This window comes from Equus quagga, chromosome 2 (assembly GCF_021613505.1).
Source record: "Equus quagga isolate Etosha38 chromosome 2, UCLA_HA_Equagga_1.0, whole genome shotgun sequence".
Classification (NCBI taxonomy): domain Eukaryota; kingdom Metazoa; phylum Chordata; class Mammalia; order Perissodactyla; family Equidae; genus Equus; species Equus quagga.
Window position 1 is genome coordinate 108,876,293 of NC_060268.1, and position 19,995 is coordinate 108,896,287.

The 19,995-nt window shown below is 38.3% G+C and overlaps 1 protein-coding gene across 1 annotated transcript in view; it reads right to left on the reverse strand.

Moving 5' to 3' along the window:
- Nucleotides 1–19,995, reverse strand: part of TARBP1 (TAR (HIV-1) RNA binding protein 1) — an 86,957-nt gene that overhangs the window by 38,150 nt on the left and 28,812 nt on the right. Inside the window, exons 12-18 of the mRNA XM_046652807.1 lie at nt 17,523–17,622; nt 16,154–16,326; nt 7,189–7,286; nt 3,816–3,977; nt 1,281–1,468; nt 592–853; nt 304–492 (exon numbers count right to left, since the gene is read on the reverse strand). Coding sequence (XP_046508763.1) covers nt 304–492; nt 592–853; nt 1,281–1,468; nt 3,816–3,977; nt 7,189–7,286; nt 16,154–16,326; nt 17,523–17,622 — 1,172 coding nt within the window. The remainder of the gene's footprint in view (nt 1–303; nt 493–591; nt 854–1,280; nt 1,469–3,815; nt 3,978–7,188; nt 7,287–16,153; nt 16,327–17,522; nt 17,623–19,995) is intronic.

The window sequence follows — 19,995 nt, forward strand, 5'->3', positions numbered from 1 at the left end:
TTCTTTCTCACGTGCTACAGGTCACACAAGTTAAAAAGAAAACAAAAAGTTATCCCATTTTTATCTAAAGGAGTCAAATTCATAGAAACAGAGAGTAGAATGGTGGTTAGCTGGGGCCGAGAGGGAGGGAGAGAAAGGGAGTTGCTTCATGGGTATAGTTTCAGTCCCCCAAGATAAAAGAAGTTCTGGAGATCTGTCACAACAATGTGAATACACTTAACACTACTGAACCGTATGCTTAAAAGTAGTTAAGAAGGTAAATTCTATGTTATATCTGTTTTATCTCAATTCAAAAAAAATTACCTCTTTTATTTTGAAATATGCTTGGCCCTTTATTTTTGCGGCAATGGTAAGAACTTTGGTATCAAAAACAAACTGAACAAAAGCTTTCAAATTAGACCAGAATATCAACTGAGTGTTGCTTAAAGAAGATATAATTTTCCAAGCCATGTCAAAAGACTCTACGCAGAGTGATTCAGAGGAGGTCAGAAGCTGGTAGAAAAAAAAAGAAAGAAATATGTAATTATTATTTAATTTCAGAAACTGATTTCCGTTTCTATATTCTTTAATTCATCTCTCACTATATCTTACCTTGGGAACCAAAATTTTCATGCACTGGAACACAGGTAAGACCTGGTCAGAAGGAAGAACTGTGAGGGCTTCTAGTGCAGACTGCAAAGTCCTTATTGGCATTTGAACAGCAGGAAGAACGGGTTCCAGAACTTCACCCTCTGAGGGTGGTATCAGGGTGTGATACTTTTTCAACAGGAAAGAGAGGCAGACCCACTGATCATGAATATATTGTGCAACTATTTTCCCCCATCCTTGGGAAGATGATGATTCTTCAAAAAAACTGAAACAAAAAATAAAGTCACTACTCCATCCTTCCTTAAGTCTGTCTCAATCTCTTTTGCGTGTAGTACACTATCCTTCTAAAGAGAGACATTAAACATCATTATTAAATTTCCTCCCTACCAAAAGACAAGGAAACTACATAAACCTCAACTTTCTAACTTGCCTGAAAGTAAACATTTTCACCCATTTTAAATGATTCACTGAAAACTAAATGCAGAAAAGTTAATGGGTTTCCAGTAATAGAGATGAATAATGTGATAATGCATTATTATTCTGAATGAGCTCTTATCTCCAAATTTCCAAAACCCTATAAGTAATGTTGAGCAATCACTAATCATCTCAATGACTGAAACAAAAGTGGATTTTTAAACATCAGCAATAAAGATGCCTTTCATGTACACGCTGCACTCCGAGGGGGAACACACCTGCTTGGCTCCTCTGTGTGGGGCTTCTGTAGTGTCTGATTGAGCTGAAGAGAGGAAAGGAACCTCTCCGTGGGTCCAGCATCCAGCGAGTCCAGCTGTAGTTCCGGCTTCTGGTCAATGGCCTCACACACCATGGCCAAAGCAGCCATACTAACGACTCTCTGAACTTGTCTACCAAGTGTTGGCTCCTAAGGAGAAAACAAACAATCTTTACTTACCATAAGCAAGTCTTAAAGAGGACCTGAGTTGCCAGTCTATGGAAACCTCATGCCTCCTTTCCCTCTTCCTGTCTGCTACCAAACATCAGAGGGAATCAATACACGCCATTCAGTTTTACCACTTCTGTACAGATTGGAGGAAACAAAGTTAAAGTGGTAACAAAAATTCAGCACTTCAGAAATAAGACATTTGATCTCTTCATTTGACAGGTGGGATCCCAGAAGTAGTATATGACAGACCTGATATATACAGAACCCAAAACTGTATGTGAATTAGTACTTCTCAAACTTTTTCATACTTGAATATACATTTGGATACAACACTTCCATGGTGAGTTTTATTTTAACTGTTTGGCTGAAGAATATTAAAAAGAAAACAAAGGCTCCAGGCATATATATAAAAACTCCTTAGATCAGCTGTATACTGCTTTTGGAGAGGTGGCACAGCATAGCAGTGAAGAGCTGGACTCATGAACCACACGGCCTGGGCCTGAATCCTGGCTCTGCACTCAGGAGCAGTCTGACTGTGAACATACTGCACCTTAGTTTTCTCATCTGTAAAATGGGGACAGTAATAAAATCTACTTCACAGGGTTATTGTGAAGATTAAATAAATGGGTTATTTCATGTAAAGCATGAGCTTAGAACTCTATTATGTAGAAGCACAAAGGAAGGAAATCAAGACAGCCTGGTTTCATACTCAGAGAGAGACAATCAACCACCTCTAACCAAGAAGCCAGGAGCGCAGACGAGAACCTAGTCATAGAAAATAGCTGCACCCCAAGACCAACGCAGCTCCAATGCTGCCAACCAGTAACCTCTCTACCAGAAAGGAACTTCCTACCACTTATTCCACACCTTCCCTCACCCCCAAAAATAAGTCAAGTATCTCCACAGATAAATTTCACACAGCAACACTGCCAACATATGAAATAAAATGCAGTGTTACTTTCGAGCCAGTACAATCCCTGCTAACCTTAATGTAATCAGTGAGTTACTAAAGAAAGCAAGCCAATCTTTAAGAACTACTGCAGGACGGTTCACGATTTTGTCTACACTCAAAACTCACAATGTCCTTTCACGACACTAATGTACTAAGATGACTAGATGTGATGCTGGAATATTAATCAATCCGCCTTATCATTTTCTTTTAGGACAGTTCTTGAGAACTATTTTAAAAATTAGATTATTAAAGCAATCAAGTAGTTTGTTTCAATTAGCAGCCCACACTAGACTATGATTCAGCTCAACTTTACTAAACATTTACCATGTGTTAAGGGAAAATAGCTAACATTTATTGAGGACTTTCTATGTGTGAGGGACTGTTCTAAAGTTTTAACGTGTATGAGCTTAACTTTTATTCTCACACCAATCCTATAGCCTTCATTTTGCAGGGGCAATAAAAGAGGCACAGAGAGGTTAAGTAATTTCTCCAAGGTCATATGCCTAGCAAGGATAAAGCCAGGATTCACACCCAGGAAGTCTAACTCCAAAGCCTGTGTTCTTACCCACTACACTTCATCGTGTCATGTTTAAGAAATGCCTCCTCCACAACCACAAGGACCCACAACCAAAATATACAACTGTGCACTGGGGGGATTTGGGGAGAAAAAACAGGAAAAGAAAAAAAAAGAAAAGAAATGCCTCCAGGTGCTAAAATCTAGTGGAGAAGACATAAACCACTCCAAAAACAAGTAAGATGAAAATAAATTCTATAATGGAGGCATAAAGAGCCACAGGGAAATGAAGGAAAGAATGAGACACTGATCCGAGAAGGTCTCTAAGAGAAAATGCGATTTGAATTGGGCCATGAAGCACAGGTGGATACTGACAAGGGTACGCTGGAAGGGAGGGCATTCTTAGCGGAAGGACCAGACAGAATGAAAGCCTAGGGAGGAAGGTGATGACATGTGGTTGTGATCTGTGAAACGCTATACAGTAGCCTCAAGTGACTGCAGCATCAGGGGCACTGTGGGCAGGAAGAGAAAAGGCAGTGGACGACCGGGCTAGAAAATGAAACAGAAACGATGAAACTGAACACATTAAAGAGTCCCTTACTAGCATAAGGGCAAGAGGGCAAGTCCACCTTCTGTATCTAAATGATGTGAAGACTGAGGTCACCACACCTTTGTTACATACCTAATATTATGATAGGAGTCCCAATCTTCATCAAATATTATGAACAAAGGATACTATCTTAAAAATTAAATTTCAGCAGATGGTTTTTATGAAATCAAAATATTGTATACTAATCAACTATGCATTCCATGTATGCCTTACTCAACATAACTACAAACCTTGAATCAAAGAGGATTACCTGTCCACTGTCCATCTCTTGAAGATGCCGAATGGAAGCATTTTTCAGAGGAGAAATAACTCTCCAAATGGGGTTACCTCTTTTCCATCCCACCTTCACATGCAGATTTATAAGCTCAGTTAACACCATCAGGTATAAATGGCAACGATCCAGATCTGAAACCTGAGACAAACAATAAAACACTTAAGCAGGGTCCATGATTTTCATAAAACTATGAGTTCAGACAGGAAATAAGTTTATTTAGAAGCAGTAAAACAAGACATTGATGAGGAAAAAAAACACTTCCTCCAAGAAGCCTTCCATGATCTTCCATACAGAGCTAAGGACTCTCTTCTCTGTGCCGACACAGTGACTCTGCCTTCAGCACAATTATAGGACTTTTCACAATTTACTCATTTGTCTCCCCACCTTAATAATGAGACCCTGGAAGGCAGAAACTATGTTCTACCAATTCTTGCATCCCAGGGCTAATACTACATCATAAATAGTAATAACAATCACCACTTCCTTTGTTTCGGGCAGTTTACAATACACCATTCTCACAAGCAAGACTACGCCCCACTTTCCTAAGAAGACTCAGTCTCAGAGGTTAAACAGCTTCCCCAGCGTCCTAGAGCCAGTGACGGAGGGACAGGACTGAATGCAGGTCTTTCAGACCAGGCTCAGTCCAGTTCTGCCAGCCACCAGCTCTGTGACCCTCGGCAAGTGACCTCACCTCTTCCGACCTCAGACTCCTTAGTCAGAAAATTGGGAGGGTAATAGCTATCCACCACAGAGTTTGTGAAAGATTTAAGTGAGACAAAGTAGGCTAAGTGGACTGGCGGCCTTAATTTTTATTACTATACCAATTACTACACCCTCGGAGGCCTCCTGTGGCACACAGGAAGCACATACTTCATTAATGTAAGCAGTTTTTACTGAGTGACCACTACATGCAGGCACCTTGCCAAGTGCTAGGATTCAGTGCAGACAGAAGGTAACGATTACAGGACCTGGTGCTAGACTGATCATAGCGGGGAAGAGTGAGGGATAAAGGTGCCAGGGAGGAGTCCTAAGTTTGGGGCTTGAGAAACTGGTTGGATGGTGGTACATTCACTGCGAAGGGACCCTGGAGGGGAATCTGGAGAATCTCTGGGAGGAATGATAAGGGATTCAGTTTTGAAAAGCCTAAGTGTGAGAAATTCAACTTGAGTTGTCAAATAGCAGTTGGTTGAATGGGCGTTAAGCTCAGAAGAGCAGTCTGAGGTAGAGACAGATGTGAGGGTGTCTGGCACAATGGAAGCTGGGGATGTGGGTGAGAGCATCGAGACAGAGGAGAGAACAAGGAAAGAAGGGGCCAGGGCCAGCCTATGGAGAGCGCTGACGTCCAAGGCTATGGTAGAGAATGGATATTCAAAGGGAAGTGGGAGTGATGGCCAGGGAGATGGGGGACAACCAGGAGACAATGATTGTCACAGAAGCTATGGAGGGCTAGTGTTTCATGGGGGAAGTGGTCAAGAGTGTCCAACGGGGCCGAGGAGTCAAGAAAAATGTGGTTTGAAAAGTGTCCATTAGGTTGATGACAAAGGAGTCACTGACAACTTTCTAGAGAGCACTTTCCATGTCATGAAAAGAGGTAGAAACCAGATTAGAATGGAGTCAAGGAGTCTGTTCATAGAACAGCTTACAAAGAGAAGGAAAGAGGGTGCCAGGGGAACACAGAATTGAGAGGGTTCTTTTAAGGTGAGGGACTCTTAAAGCTTGTTTCAATCTCATGAAAAGAACCCAAGAGAAAAGGAGAGGTTGAAATACGAGAGAGAGAGAGGACAATCTCTCCCTGCAGAGGGCAGGCAGGGAGCATGGACTCAGTGTGGGTGGGTGTCGAGACATCTGACAGAATGAAAGTGAGGCGATTTCAGTCTCACGGCTACTGTCTCCTCTGGGAAGCAGAGGTGAGGCAGCGGCGAGCTGCAGCCAGCCTGCGCTGCAAGTTCATCTCTCTCTCAGATTCAGCAGCCTGAAATCAGCCATGGAAGTTGATAAATACTACAATTCGGGGCTTTTCCTCCCTGAAATCCAGTTGTTAAACATGGACCCTCACACTGCTGAGGTGGGAAAGTAGGGGAAGAGATTTTTATTCAACTGTAAGCTACCAAACAAATGTACTTACTTGGGAATTCTAATACCTAATTTATTAAAGGGTGAATTTTTCCAAATAATTTTAAACTATCACATACTGAGTTTACTTCTTAAAATCTTTGCACCTAAAAGATAAAAATCACATTACCCTTTCCAATTTTAAAGTTATTTTCAGCTTCAAATTCCAAACAAACAAAAACTTTTACGTTATATAATAGGGTACACGAAGGCTCATTATAGTTCTTTTGTAGAGCTATGAAAATTTCCACAATAAAAAGGTAAAATAATACTCATGATAATTAAGTGATATTGGAGCTAGACAAACAAAGTTACTTCTTTATCAAATGCCTTCTTGGAAATTTATGTGTAACAAAACTACTATTAACAATTGCTTAATACAAAGAAAGCTAAAGATAAACACTTCCCTTTTTTCTTTATATACATTTTTAATAGAGTTTTTTATTTATATTTTTGCCTTCCTATCATAACATCTCAAGTCTTTCAGTATAAAATTTGTCTTTTCATATTTTCACACCTGCGGACCAGCTACCAAACAAAAGTACTTAATTAAGAATTGTTAAAATAAGTGTATGTTCTCAATTTATTGACAATCTAATAATTCTAATTGCTTCAATATTTTCCCTAGAGATTTCAACCACAAAAAAATTGACTGAGAGGCATTTTTGTAAGAATTAGTATTTTATAAATATTCTTGAAGAAAGTGGAAAATATGAATTTTTGTCAGAAGTCCCAGAAAGAACAAGTTATGTGGAGAGCAGAGACAGAGAAGACAGCTACATTCACAGAGCATCCCTTTTACCTCAGACCTATTGTTCTCAACTCTAACTGCATTTCAGAGCTTTAAAAATACACAAGTACTGATACCTGGTCCCATCCCAAACCTGCCAAATCGCTGGATTCTGGGACAAAATATGCATTAAAATGCTAAGTACTTCAAATGTTATACCGTCTGAAACTCTCTAAACCCTAGGAAGTAGACGTATTATCTCCATCTTGCAGATGAGGAAACTGAGGCTCAGAGAATCTACAGAACTTTCCCAAGGTCACAGGTATCACACAGATGGAACCAGAAGTAGGAGACTCCAAATCTTAAATCTATTCTGCTTCCTAAGGTTGCTTCTCAAGAAACTATCATGATAAAGTAATATTCTTTTCAATTTAATACAGTGCCTGCCAGTCAGTAATCACTCAAATTTCATGAAAACAATGAAAAGTTACTCCAATGAATACTTACACTGCTTAGTTCATTCATAGTTAGTCTTCTGAGAATAAATTCAGATATGCTCTCTGTGGTCGACATGACAAAGTTCTGAAGAAGAGTACATACCTCATCTGTATGAGAAAAAAGTGCACAACTAAAATGATAGGAGTAAGTTATTTGGTAAAAAATACTCTAGATACTCTAGTAAAAGTACAACTATGTTAAGCATATGGGTGAACTGCCAAAAATGAATTTCAGTAAAATAATAGTCATCTGTACATGGGGAAATCTGTACTTCAATCTAAAAAATCATTTAGAAGCTCTCGTTCTGGCTAAGACGGAACAGGGACACACCACCCGCTGCCGCTGAATGCAGCTATCAAACCCGGACGGCATTTTTGAAGCAGCTATTGGGAGACTCTGAAAGGTAAAACATAGCAGACGGATTCCGGAGGAAGTCCTACTGAACAGTGGTGGGTTTACGGTGGCCCTCCTGCAGACCAGAACCAGAGGCAGGAGCAGTCAAGAAGGGGAGCAGCAGAATGCATCCCAACTTTCTGGTCAGAGAAGGAAAGAAGGAAACCCCAGGAAAGCAGCCAGTGAGTCCACAGGAGATTCCAGAGAGGGCGGCACTCAGGAGAAGGCCCCCAGAAAGTGGTTTATGAACTTGGCTCCCCAGTGAGCTGCTACACCTGGATCTGATACCAATCAGAAGACCACAGACTTTGAGAACTGAACTAACAGAGAGACAACTGCCCAGGCCCCAGACTGATGGAACACAGGGGCACAGGTCGAGAGAGAAGTGGAAAGGATTTGAAAAAACAACTGACAGTGGAACCAACATCCACAGAAACCGGTCAGAGTTAAGGCCTGAACTTAACCAGGCTGACTGACTGCTCTACAAAAATACTAACATTCTCCACAGGATTTAAACAAGATCCAGAGTCTCACAATATTTAAAGTATCTAGGGTACAATCCAAAATAATTGGGCAACGAAGCATCAGGAAATTCCTAGGAAAAGACAATCTACAAACGACAATACTGAGATGATGTTGATGTTAGAATAACCTCACCAAGACTTTAAAGCAGCTACTATAAAAATGCTTCAACAATCAATCAAGAACACTCTTGAAACAAGTAAAAAAACAGAAAGTCTCAGCAAAGAAACAGAAGATATATACAAAAGCCAAATCGAAATTTTATAACTGAAAAGTACGATAACTGAAATAAAAAAACCCTCACTGGATGGGATCAGTAAGAGAAAGGAGATGCAAGAGAAAAGAGTCAGTGAACTTGAAAATAGATCAATAAAATATACAATCTGAACAACAAAGGGAAAAAAGTGATTAAAAAAAATAAATAGAGGGGCCAGCCCAGTGGCACAGTGGTTAAGTTCACATGTTCCGCTTCTTGGCGGCCCAGGGTTCACCAGTTCGGATCCCAGGTGCAGACATGGCACTGCTTGGCAAACCATGCTGTGGTAGGCATCCCATATATAAAGTAGAGGAAGATGGGCACGGATGTTAGCTCAGGGCCAGTCTTCCTCAGCAAAAAGAGAAGGATTGGCAGCAGATGTTAGCTCAGGGCTAACCTTCCTCAAAAAAAAAAAAAGACTGTTAGAATGGACAAAAAAATCATGAACCAACTATATGCTGTCTATAAGAAATTCAATATATAATATCTTCAAATAAATCTTCAAGTATAATGAGCTAAACAGAATAAAAGTAAAAGGCCAGGAAAAAATATACTATGCAAATTATAATCAAAAGAAAGTAGGAGTAGTTATATTACTATCAGACAAACTAGACTCCAGAGTAAAGAAAATAAGCAGGAATAAAAAGAGACATTATATAATGATAAAAGAGCCAACTTACTGGAAAAACACACAATCTTAAACACATATGCATCTAACAAGAGCACTTCATGAAGAAAAATTGACATAACTAAAAGGAGAAAGAGATAAATCCAAAATTATATTTGATGTCAACATTCCTCTATCAGTAATAGGAAAAGTAAACAGAGAATTAGCAAGGATATAAAACTGAAAAATGCCGTGAAGCTCTTAGAAATAAATGACATTTATAGAACACTCAACAAAAGCAGAACACACATTCTTTCAAGTTTACATGGCACATTCACCACAACCTAGACCATAAACCAAACCTTAACAAACTGTAAAAAAAAACTGAAATTGTACAAACTATACCCTCTGACCATAATGGAATTAAATTAAAAAGCAATAACAGAAAGATAACTGGAAAATCTCCAGATACGTTTCTAAATGAGACTTTCAAAGAGAAAGTCTCAAGAAAAGCTGGAACATATTTTGAACGGAAAATACAACAGACCAAAAAGTATGGGATGCAATTAAAGCAAAATGGAAGGGGAAAATTTACAGCATTAGATGTCATTTTAAAAAAGAAGATGTAAAATCAATAATCTAGGCTTCCATTTTAATTTTAAAAAGGCAAAATAAACCAAAACAAGCAGAGAGACACAAACAAAAAATAGAAATAATGAAATTGATAAGAGAAAAAATAGGCAACATCAATGAAACCAAAATCTGGTTCTTTGAAAAGGTCAATAAAATTGATAAAGCACTTAGACAGACAGACAGGAGGAGGACACAGATTACCACCATCCCTATCAGGAATAAAAGAGGATACTACTACAGACCCCAGACCCTGTAGGCACTAAAAGTATAAAGGAATACCATAAGCAATTCTAGAAATACAACTGTCCCCATTCACAAATGGCATAATCGTCTACAAAGAAAATCCCAAAGAATCTATTTAAAAAACTCCAACTAATAAATGCTTTGGCAAGGTCACAGGATACAAGGTCAACAAACAAAAATTAATCATTTTTCTGTATACTAGCAATGTACAACTGAAAACCAAAAATTTTAAAAACGTATCCTTTACAATAGCTTCCCCCCAAAAGAAATACTTAGGTATAAACCTAACAAACCCTGTGCAGGATCTATATGCTGAAAACCATAAAACTCTGATGAAAGAAATCAAAGACAATCTAAGTAAGCCAAGAGACATACTGTATTCATAGATTAAAAAGTCAATATAATAAAGAAGGCAATTCTCCACAAATTGATCTGTAGACTTAATGCAGTTCCAATCAACATTCTAGCAGGATTGTTCTGTAAATACATACCAACTGATTATAAAGTTTATATAGAAAGGCAAAGGAACTAGAACGGCTAGAAATATTTTTGACAAAGCAGAAGAAATCTGAAAGAATCACACCATCTATTTTAGGACTTACTGTAAATCTATAGTAACCAAAAGAGTATGGCACTGGCAAAGGATAAACATACAGATCAATAAAACAGAACAGAGTCTAGAAACAGATCCTCACAAATATGGCCAATTAATTGTTTTTAAACCACTTTATTGAGATACAGTTTCCATAACATACAATTCACCCATTAAAAGTGTATAATTCAATGATGTCTAGTATAGTCACAGAATTGTGAAACCATCACCATAGTCAATTTTAGAACATTTTCATCCCCACAAAGAGAAACTTCATATCCTTTAGTCATCAATCCCATAATGCCCATCCCCTCCCAGGCCTAAGCAACCACTAATCTACTTTCTGTCTCTATAGATTTACCTATTCTGGACATTTCTTATAAATGGAATCATATAATATGTAGTTTTCTGTGACTGGTTTCTTCCACTTAACATAATGTTTTCAAAGTTCATCCACGTGGTAGCATATATTAGTACTTCATTCCTTTTTAAGGTCAAATATGGATATACCACATATTGTTTACCCATTCATTCATCTATCTACTTTGGATTGTTTCCACAATGACCAATTAATTTTTGACAAAAGTACAAAACACTTGAACAAGGAAAGGATAGTCTTGTCAACAAATGCTGCTGGAGCAACTGGATATCCATAAGCAAAAGAATGCACCTCAACCTAAACCTTACACCTTAAAAAATGAACTCAAAACGTATCATAGATGTAAAAATAAAAACCAATAAAATATTTAGGAGAAAATCCTGTGTGACCTGGGGTTAAGGCAAGGATGTCTTAAGCACGATGCCTAATGCACAATCCATAAAACAAACAAAAAAATAAATAAAATGCACTTCATCAAAATTAAAACTTTTGCTCTGCAAAAGACACCGTTACAATGAAAATACAAGCTAGAAGAGAGGGAGAAAATATCTGTAAATCACATATCCAACAGGGGACTTGTATCCAGAACGTATAATGAAATCTCATTACATACATTTTATACAAGAATATGAAAACAAATAACCCAATTCAAAAATAGGCAAAAGATTTGAACCAACACTTCACAAAATGCTGTACCTATCACTCTTAGAAATGTTTACTTTTTAAAAGATTACCTACTGCATTAAAAATCACAGCATGAATTTTAAAGTTTCGAGTTACCTATTATAAAGGAGAGTACCATATGGCTTCTGAAGTGTCTCACGAGTCACTTGCCAGGTCAAGAAGCCACCAGCAAATGGTTGGAGAGTAAAGCTGTTTACTAAAAAAGTAAAAAACTATAACCAATGAATATGGTAAGAACAGAATACCCCTCTCTTCCATATTCTCTGCCTTTTCTTTCTCCTATAATATACTCAACTCCTTAAATCTCAAACTTACATTAATAGCACAAAGAAATATTTACTTTTCTCAGATACATTCAAACCCAACAGATTAAAATAAATTTAATTTTCCAGGATTACAAGGGAAAGTTTAGGGCTTGAAGAACAAAGTGATTTGAAAAAAAAGTAGCTACTGTTAATGTTTCCAAGACTATTATCACTACCATGGTGGTTCCTATTAATTACCACAATACAGAAGAACCTCTCTTTCACTCTCAAGTCAAACCCCCAGTCACCGCCACATCTCTAAATTTAACACTCCATCACAACAATATACAAACTGTGTGCAAAGATTCAACCAGGATGGTGTTTACAGTTTTGTTGCCTAGTCTGTGCCTCATATAATTGAGAGTGGGCAACTGAATCCCAAAAGAAGTGGTAGCAGAATTGGTGAAAAAGCTATCTCGGTCAAAATCATGATGAGATACCACTTCATAGTCATTACGATGGTCGTTATCAAAAAAATACAAAAAAGAACAAGTGTTAGTGAGGATATGGAGAAATTGGAACCCTTGTACACTACTGATTGGAATGTAAAATTGTGCAGGGACTATGGCAAACAGAATGGCAGTTTCTCAAAAACTAAACATAGAATTACCATATGATCTAGCAATTCCACTTCTGGGTATATACCCAAAAGAAATGAAAGCAGGGACTCAAACAGATGTTTGTACACCAATGTTCACAGCAGCATTATCTGCATAACCAAAAGGTGGAAAAACCCACATGTCCATCAACAGATGAATGGATAAACAAAATGTAGCATATATATTCACTGGAGTATTATTCAGCCTTAAAAAGAAATGAAATGCTGAGACACACCACAACATGGATGAACCTTGAAGACATCACGCTAAGTGAAATAAGCCCAACACAAAAGGACAAATACTTATGATTCCACTTATATGAGGTACATAGAGTAGTCACATCCACAGAGACAGAAAGCAGAATAGTGGTTCACAGGGGCTAGGGAGGGAGAGGAATGGAGGGTTATTGTCCAGTAGTACAGAGATTCGGTTTGGCATGATGAAAAAGTTCTGGAGATGGATGGTGGTGATGGTTGCACAACAATGTGAATGTACTTCACGTCACTGCACTGTACACTTAAAAATGGTTAAAGCGTAAATTTTATGTTACATACATGTTACCACAATTTAAAAAAATAAAAGATATCTCAGGAAGAAAAGTACAAATAGACACAAGAGACTAATCAAGGCCAGAAAATAGAAGCAACCCAGGAAAAAGGTGAGACTCAGCAAAAAGCATCAAATCCATTATTGTGACAAATTCAGCAAGTAGTTGGGACAGAAGTGTGTCTGCTTAAGGCCAGTTACTTTGGCCCATATAATCCAATGTAACTAAAGGGAGAACTATAATGTAACTAAAAGTATATTTCCTCAAATACAAAAATAAACATTGTATAGGTATTCTGAATTTAAAAAAAATAACCACTGGAACATCATTTAAAAAAAATTCTTCATTTATGTATATATGGATGCACAATCCATGAACTGATCTCATTAGATACAGTCTAAGACGGTGTTTCATATCACAGACTGCATTGTATTTACAAAGCCATACTGAAGTCTTCACTTCAAATGCACGATCACTAGCAGCAATGCACGCCCGGAGCTTCCCAGCAAGCCTACGACATTTCCCTAGTCCATTACTAACCTCTTTCCTAAATACTCAAATCTCCTCAAACTTCCAACACTTCTCCTCCACCCTCATCCTGTTTCCGCTTTCACTCAGAAAACAGAACAAATCAGAAAAGAACTCCTACAACACAATGTCCTACAGCTCCCCGCCTACCTGCACTTGCCTCCCTAGCGGTGCTCCCGTCTAAGACCAGCCTCTCCACTTGCAACCTGCATCCTGTGCACTTTCACCTCCTCCTGGACACCAATAAGCAAATAGCCCCTCCTCACATCTGCAAAATTTCCCTCTGCTGAATCACTTCCATCTGCACACAAACATTTTTTCCTTCTTTAGGGAATAAAACTTCTCTTATTCCACCAGCAGCAACTGCCCCATTTCTCTGCTCCTCTATACACAAACCCCTTGAAAGAGCTCTCTGTCCTCAGTATCTCCATTCCTCTCCATGAACTGTCCCTACCACCGCCCCAAAATTGCTTCTGTCAAGGTCACCTAAAACCCATGGTCAACTGTCGGTCCCTATTTTAGTTGATCAGCAGCGTATGATGCAGTTATCAGTCTTTCCTCCTGGAAACACTTTCTTCACTGGCTTCCAGGATTTCACATTCTCCTGGTTTTTCTCTTCTCTTGCAGCAGTAAATTTATCCTAAGTATCTTTGCTGTTTCCTCTTTGTCTCCCCAACCTCTAGACAATTAATTCCTAGACTATTTACTCATTTATAAAACAGAAATAACTATTTTCCTCTTCCCTAATCAAAGAAATCCTGTCAGGATTAAGATCTATTTATAGCTAATTAAACTTGATATGGTTTACCAGTTGTATTGGAAGTCAACTACTATCTAAATTAAACAGGTATTTCTTTTGATCTCACTTGGTAATATTAAAAGAGATATGCATGAGGAGCAATGGGAACGCCTACATTCTGCTGGAAGGACATAAAATGTGTACACAACTACTTGGAAAAACAATTTCTCTTTATCTTTTAAAGCTGAATATGCACAGATCCTAAGAACCAGTACACACCCTGGAGAGACTCACACAGGCCCAGAAGACATGCAGACAGTGTTCATGGCAGCACTGTACATAACATTAATAAACTAAATACAATCCAATGTCCAGCAACAGGAAAATGCAGAAAGTGTGGTGGCACCATACAATGAAGATTATACAAAAGAATGAAGAAAGGACACGGATGAATCCTAGAAATGTGTTAAGTGAAAAAAGTTACAGCAGACTTCTTACAGTAAAGTAACATTTCTATAAAGCTCAAAAGCAGGAAAACTAGACAATATATTGTTGAGGGATATCTACATATGTGGCAAAACCATTTTTTAAAGTGCATAACAGTGATAAAGATAAGTCAAAATAAGAAGGCAAAAGGAGAGGACAGAGGAGTAACAGGTAAATGAGTTCTCAGGTTGGGTGATGAGTGCATGGGTGCTTAATTAGTTTGCATCATAACTCTATGCATCATACACATCATAACTCCACCACACACTCTATGTTTGTATCAAATATCACGACAATTTCCCAAAGGCATCCATGACCCAGTCCTGCACCTGAAAGCACCGAGTCTAGTAAAAACAGTCAAGACATGTCAAATGAACCCAAATTTATACTCTTAAGGAGTTGAAAATTTTATAAAGTTACTGTTAGGTGTACAGCATTTGGTTCTGTTACCATTATCAAAAATATCAGAACTTGAAACCTAGCTTTAATATTTTTTTTTAATTTTTTGGAGGAAGATTAGCCCTGAGCTAACTACTGCCAGTCCTCCTCTTTTTTGCTGAGGAAGACTGGCCCTGAGCTAACATCCATGCCCATCTTCCTCTACTTTATACGTGGGATGCCTACCACAGCATGGCTTTTGCCAAGCGGTGCCATGTCCGCACACAGGATCCGAACCGGCAAAAACCAGGGCTGCCGAGAAGCGGAACGTGCGAACTTAACCGCTGTGCCACCAGGCCGGCTCAAGCTTTAATATTTTATAAGCATATATTAAAATCTAACCTATCAATGTTATCCTCAGGTTTAACCTAATACCAACAACTCTCTAGAATTTTTAAATAGCAAATTTCTAAAATTCCAAGTGAAATTGATCAGAAAGGATTGGGAATCAAGGTTTACCCATCAATATTGTCATCTGTAATGTCCATGGGTTTTCAAATACTGTTTTACATAGATCTTAGCTTAAGGGGAGAAGAAAGAGCTTAATGTTTCTATCTACTACCACTATACTTTTTACATGAAGTATACATAAAAGGTGCTCAGAGATGAATATATTTCAAAACAAGTAATTATAAAATTACTGCCATTCTCATGGGTTAGGTTACTTTCTTCATACTGGCAATTAGAAATGGATCTGGCTTAAACATATACGAAATAGTGATCATTTCTGATGGTCTGGAAATCAATGATCAAGCATACATTAAAAAAAAAAAAAGCAAATGACATCACATTCTAAAATCAACAGTAACCAAGAATGTAAACACTAGGAAGTCAGCTCCATGAGGGCAGACACTCAGTGCTGGTCCTTCACGGCTGCATCCCCGGCATCACCAGGAGACCCTCAGTAAATATCTGTTGAATGCATGAAGTGGTCCTGTTATTTTAAAAGGTCAGGAATTTCCTCTCATTCTCAATACCAACAATAGACCAAGCAAGACACCAACAGAAACTAGTTATCCTCACCATCTTGGGTACTGGAACCTTTCAACAAGCAAGTGTGCAATAACTTCAACAGCAACTGGAGGCATCTGTCAGTTTTCAGCAAGGGCATGTAGGCATTTGTACCAAACTTCATAAGGGCATCCAGAAGAGGATCTAAGAATATCCTTAATACATTCTGTGTTCTCCGCTTTTCACTAGGTATTAAAAGACATGCCCAAATCAAGCATTTCAAAAGCATATAGAAATTATTTCCCATCTATAATTTATGGAATTGGTTAGCTAACGGATTCAATTAGACAGAATTAATCTTACAGATGATCCAAACATCCAGCCCCTATTAGGACCGATCTTTCCACCTGCGCCTTCTCACTGAGGGCAGCGATTCACCAGGGAGGAAAGCACAGGGAAGAACATACTGCACCAGCTCTAGGCACAGCATGAAGGAAATCCTATATCCACCTGATTTCCAAACTAAAACGCGGAGACTCTGCTTCAATAATTCAAAAAAAAACAGACGCTAGTCAAGGAAACAAGGCATGTTAAAAAAAAAAAAATACAAGGAATTAAGGATATATGAAAAACTATTATAACCAACTTTAGTACTAAAACTTTGTCTAGACAGGAAATTTGATGTTAATCAAATTAACTGCATGTCATGCAAATACACAACCTAATGAGGCTGCTTTTGTAACAACTGTAATCTAGCGAGAACTGATCTGCTCACTTTCTCAAAATACAAATGAGATTGTTTTATCTTTATCTTATTTATAATTACACATTTTACAAAGAGGCCAAATCCAGCAAACTACCTAATCTTATGCTAGGACCTTACAACCAGTTCTTCTAACATTCTCATATAAAACCAGTGATTACTGCATGCAGTTTTTTTGACCTTCTCCAACAGTTTAACTTACTAACCTAAAAGGACTAATAAGCCCCTATTCCTATTAATTTATTGTTTTGGGGGGTTTTTTAGGGGTTTTTGTGTGAGGAAGATTGGCCCTGAGCTAACATCTGTTGCCAATCTTCCTCTTTTTGTCTGAGGAAGATGGTCCCTGAGCCAACATCTGTGCCAATCTTCCTCTACTTTGTATACGGGACACCTCCACAGCCTGGCTTGATGATCGGTGTGTAGGTTCACAACCAGGATCCAAACCTGGGAATCCTGGGCCACTGAAGTGGAGCATGTGAACTTAACCACTGCCCCACTGGGCTGGCCCCAATTTATTGTTAATTCTAAACATTTCTTTAGTATATTACCAATGTTCTAGTTCCTTCCTTTAATACACTGTAATTAATCCCATACTAAGCATGGAAAAGTCGGAATAGGCACCATAAACCTGATTAGCCCTTTTTTTTAAGCTTTCTTTTCAAGATTAGAAACACTTACCTATATTGAATCTTCATTCCTTCCACATCTACAGCCAGCAAGACCATCATAGCAACAAGCCTGGCCTCAAACCAATCAGGCATAAAGCAGTTTTCCCCTGCTTAAATAACAAAAGGTTTGCAAAGCATTAACAAAATCCTTCAAAGATGATGTTTCAAAAACAAAACAGCTAAATGATTATACCTTATCAATATTAAACTATTAGAGAAATAGAGCTGAGATGAAATACAATGGGACACCCTACATAGCTCATTGTTATACACAATCAAATATGAATTAAAAACAAATCTTTGCACACTTACTAGACCCCATTCACTGACCTAGGTGTTGCAGACACAATAGTTCCTATGCTCATGAAATTTACAGGGCAGTAGAGGAGAAAAGCATTCATCAAAGAATATACAAAGAAATGTAAAATGATAATTGTGGTGAGGGCTACCAATGGTGCTAGCGGAGTACACTAGGAGGACAGGCCCTCATCTGGGGAGAAACAGGAAGTTACTCTGAAGAAACGACAGTTGGGCTGAGTGTGAAGGCTGAGAAAGAAAGAGAAGGTGAAGGGAGACAAGACCTTTCCAGACAGAAGGAAGAGTACGTCAAAGGTGCTCTGGCAGAGAGAGCACGGCACACTCCAGGAGATGGCAGGAGGCCCATGTGGCTGGGGTACACAAGTGTGAGGGGGTACCAAAGATGAGGTTACAGAAACAGGAAGGGTAGAGAGGGGGACTCTGTTGGCCACGTAAAGGATTTCTGTCTTTATCCTAAAGGCAAGAGGAAGCCACTGAACGTTAAGCCGAATATATACAAAGAGGAAGAAAAATTTGTAGAATGAAATTTGTATTTTAAAAAGCTTTCTCTAGGTACTATGTAGAAAAGAGACTGTGGGAGAAGCAAGAGTAGATGCAAGGTGACTGGTTAAGAGACAATTCCAGTATTTCAGCTGAGAGAAGAGAGTTCCCTAAAATGTAACCAGAAGGTGGATGGAATGGATACAGACACAAAGGCTTTGGGCGTTTGAACCCCAGTCCTATGGCTTATTAGCTGTGGGACCTTGGGACAGTGGTTACCCTCTCAGAAAGCTTACGTCATCTTCCATGAAGTCAAACTAACAAAACCTATGACTTTACTTAGGTCTATTACAAAAATTAAATAATATATGCAAATTTCCCAGAACATGTTTTGGAAGAGACAATTTGGTTACAGATAAAATTAATATTTTCCTCCCTCTGAAAGCCAGTTAAATTAAAATAAGTCATGGATAGAAGATTTCTTTTTCATTCATGATATACTACTCTATACTTTTCAACTCAACTCCTAAGAAAAATTTAGGTAAGAGATCTGATTTTCCAGCCCAATGGTTCAAATACTTAAAATCATTAAGAATGTTTTTTCAAACATTCTAATATATTTTGGGGGTAATTTAATATATTTTGATACAAATTTATTAGAATAGTACAGAAGATAGACAATACTAAAAACATACTTGCATGTAGGACAACTCAGTTTAGAAATACAACAGAAGAATAAACTTTACTATATATTATTTTTAAAAATGCTATAAATGCCATTTAGTTATCAATAAAAAATCTAAATCTATATAGAAAAACTTAGGTTACCTTCATAAATTTTACAAAGGTGAATTAAAATTTTTTCTCTGAAACATTTTTACTCACATTAATACTTTACATCCTACATTTACATTAAAAATTCATTCATAAATGAAGACTGAATGAAATCAAATGCCAATACACTATTCAGTTCCCTATATTTTCATTAGCAATCATATAATCAGATACCTTCTGATCTCATAGGAGGTGGGTGGGTGGGGATGGTGGGGGTGCTTTTTTGAGAATGAAATATTTCCAATCACAGTGGCACTTAAGCATGTGAGCTGGAAGCCTTTGGGTATAAACACCACACATTTTAGTATGGACAGCACACATGTTGGGAGTCTTCAAAGTGGCTAACCAGATAGTTCTCACTTGCCTCCAGTGAAATACCAATAGCAGAGTTCTAGAAACACAGATCCTTTTTGAAATCCTAAGGAATTTTTCACCTTGGATACAGACAGAGAAGGTTAAAAATCAGAAACTCAGGGGGGCCAGCCCCATGGCCTAGTGATTAAGCTCAGCACACCCTGCTTCAGTGGCCCAGGTTCGGTTCCCAGGCACAGACCTGCACCACTCATAGTCAGCCATGCTGTGGCAGTGACCCACATACAAAATAGAGAAAGACTGGCACAGATGTTAGCTCAGGACGAATCTTCCTCAGCAAAAAAATCCAAAATCCAAAATCAGAAATGTAGTGGACTTTTAAGGATTTCTGATTTCAAGGAGTGCCACCGAACCAGGCCAATAACAATAGAGCGTCTGACCCCTCCAAAGAGGACACACTCTCGCACGCTGCTTCCTGAGAACTTCACCACCATACTAAACAAGTCCACACTACAGAGCAGTGGGTCTCAAACTTCCAT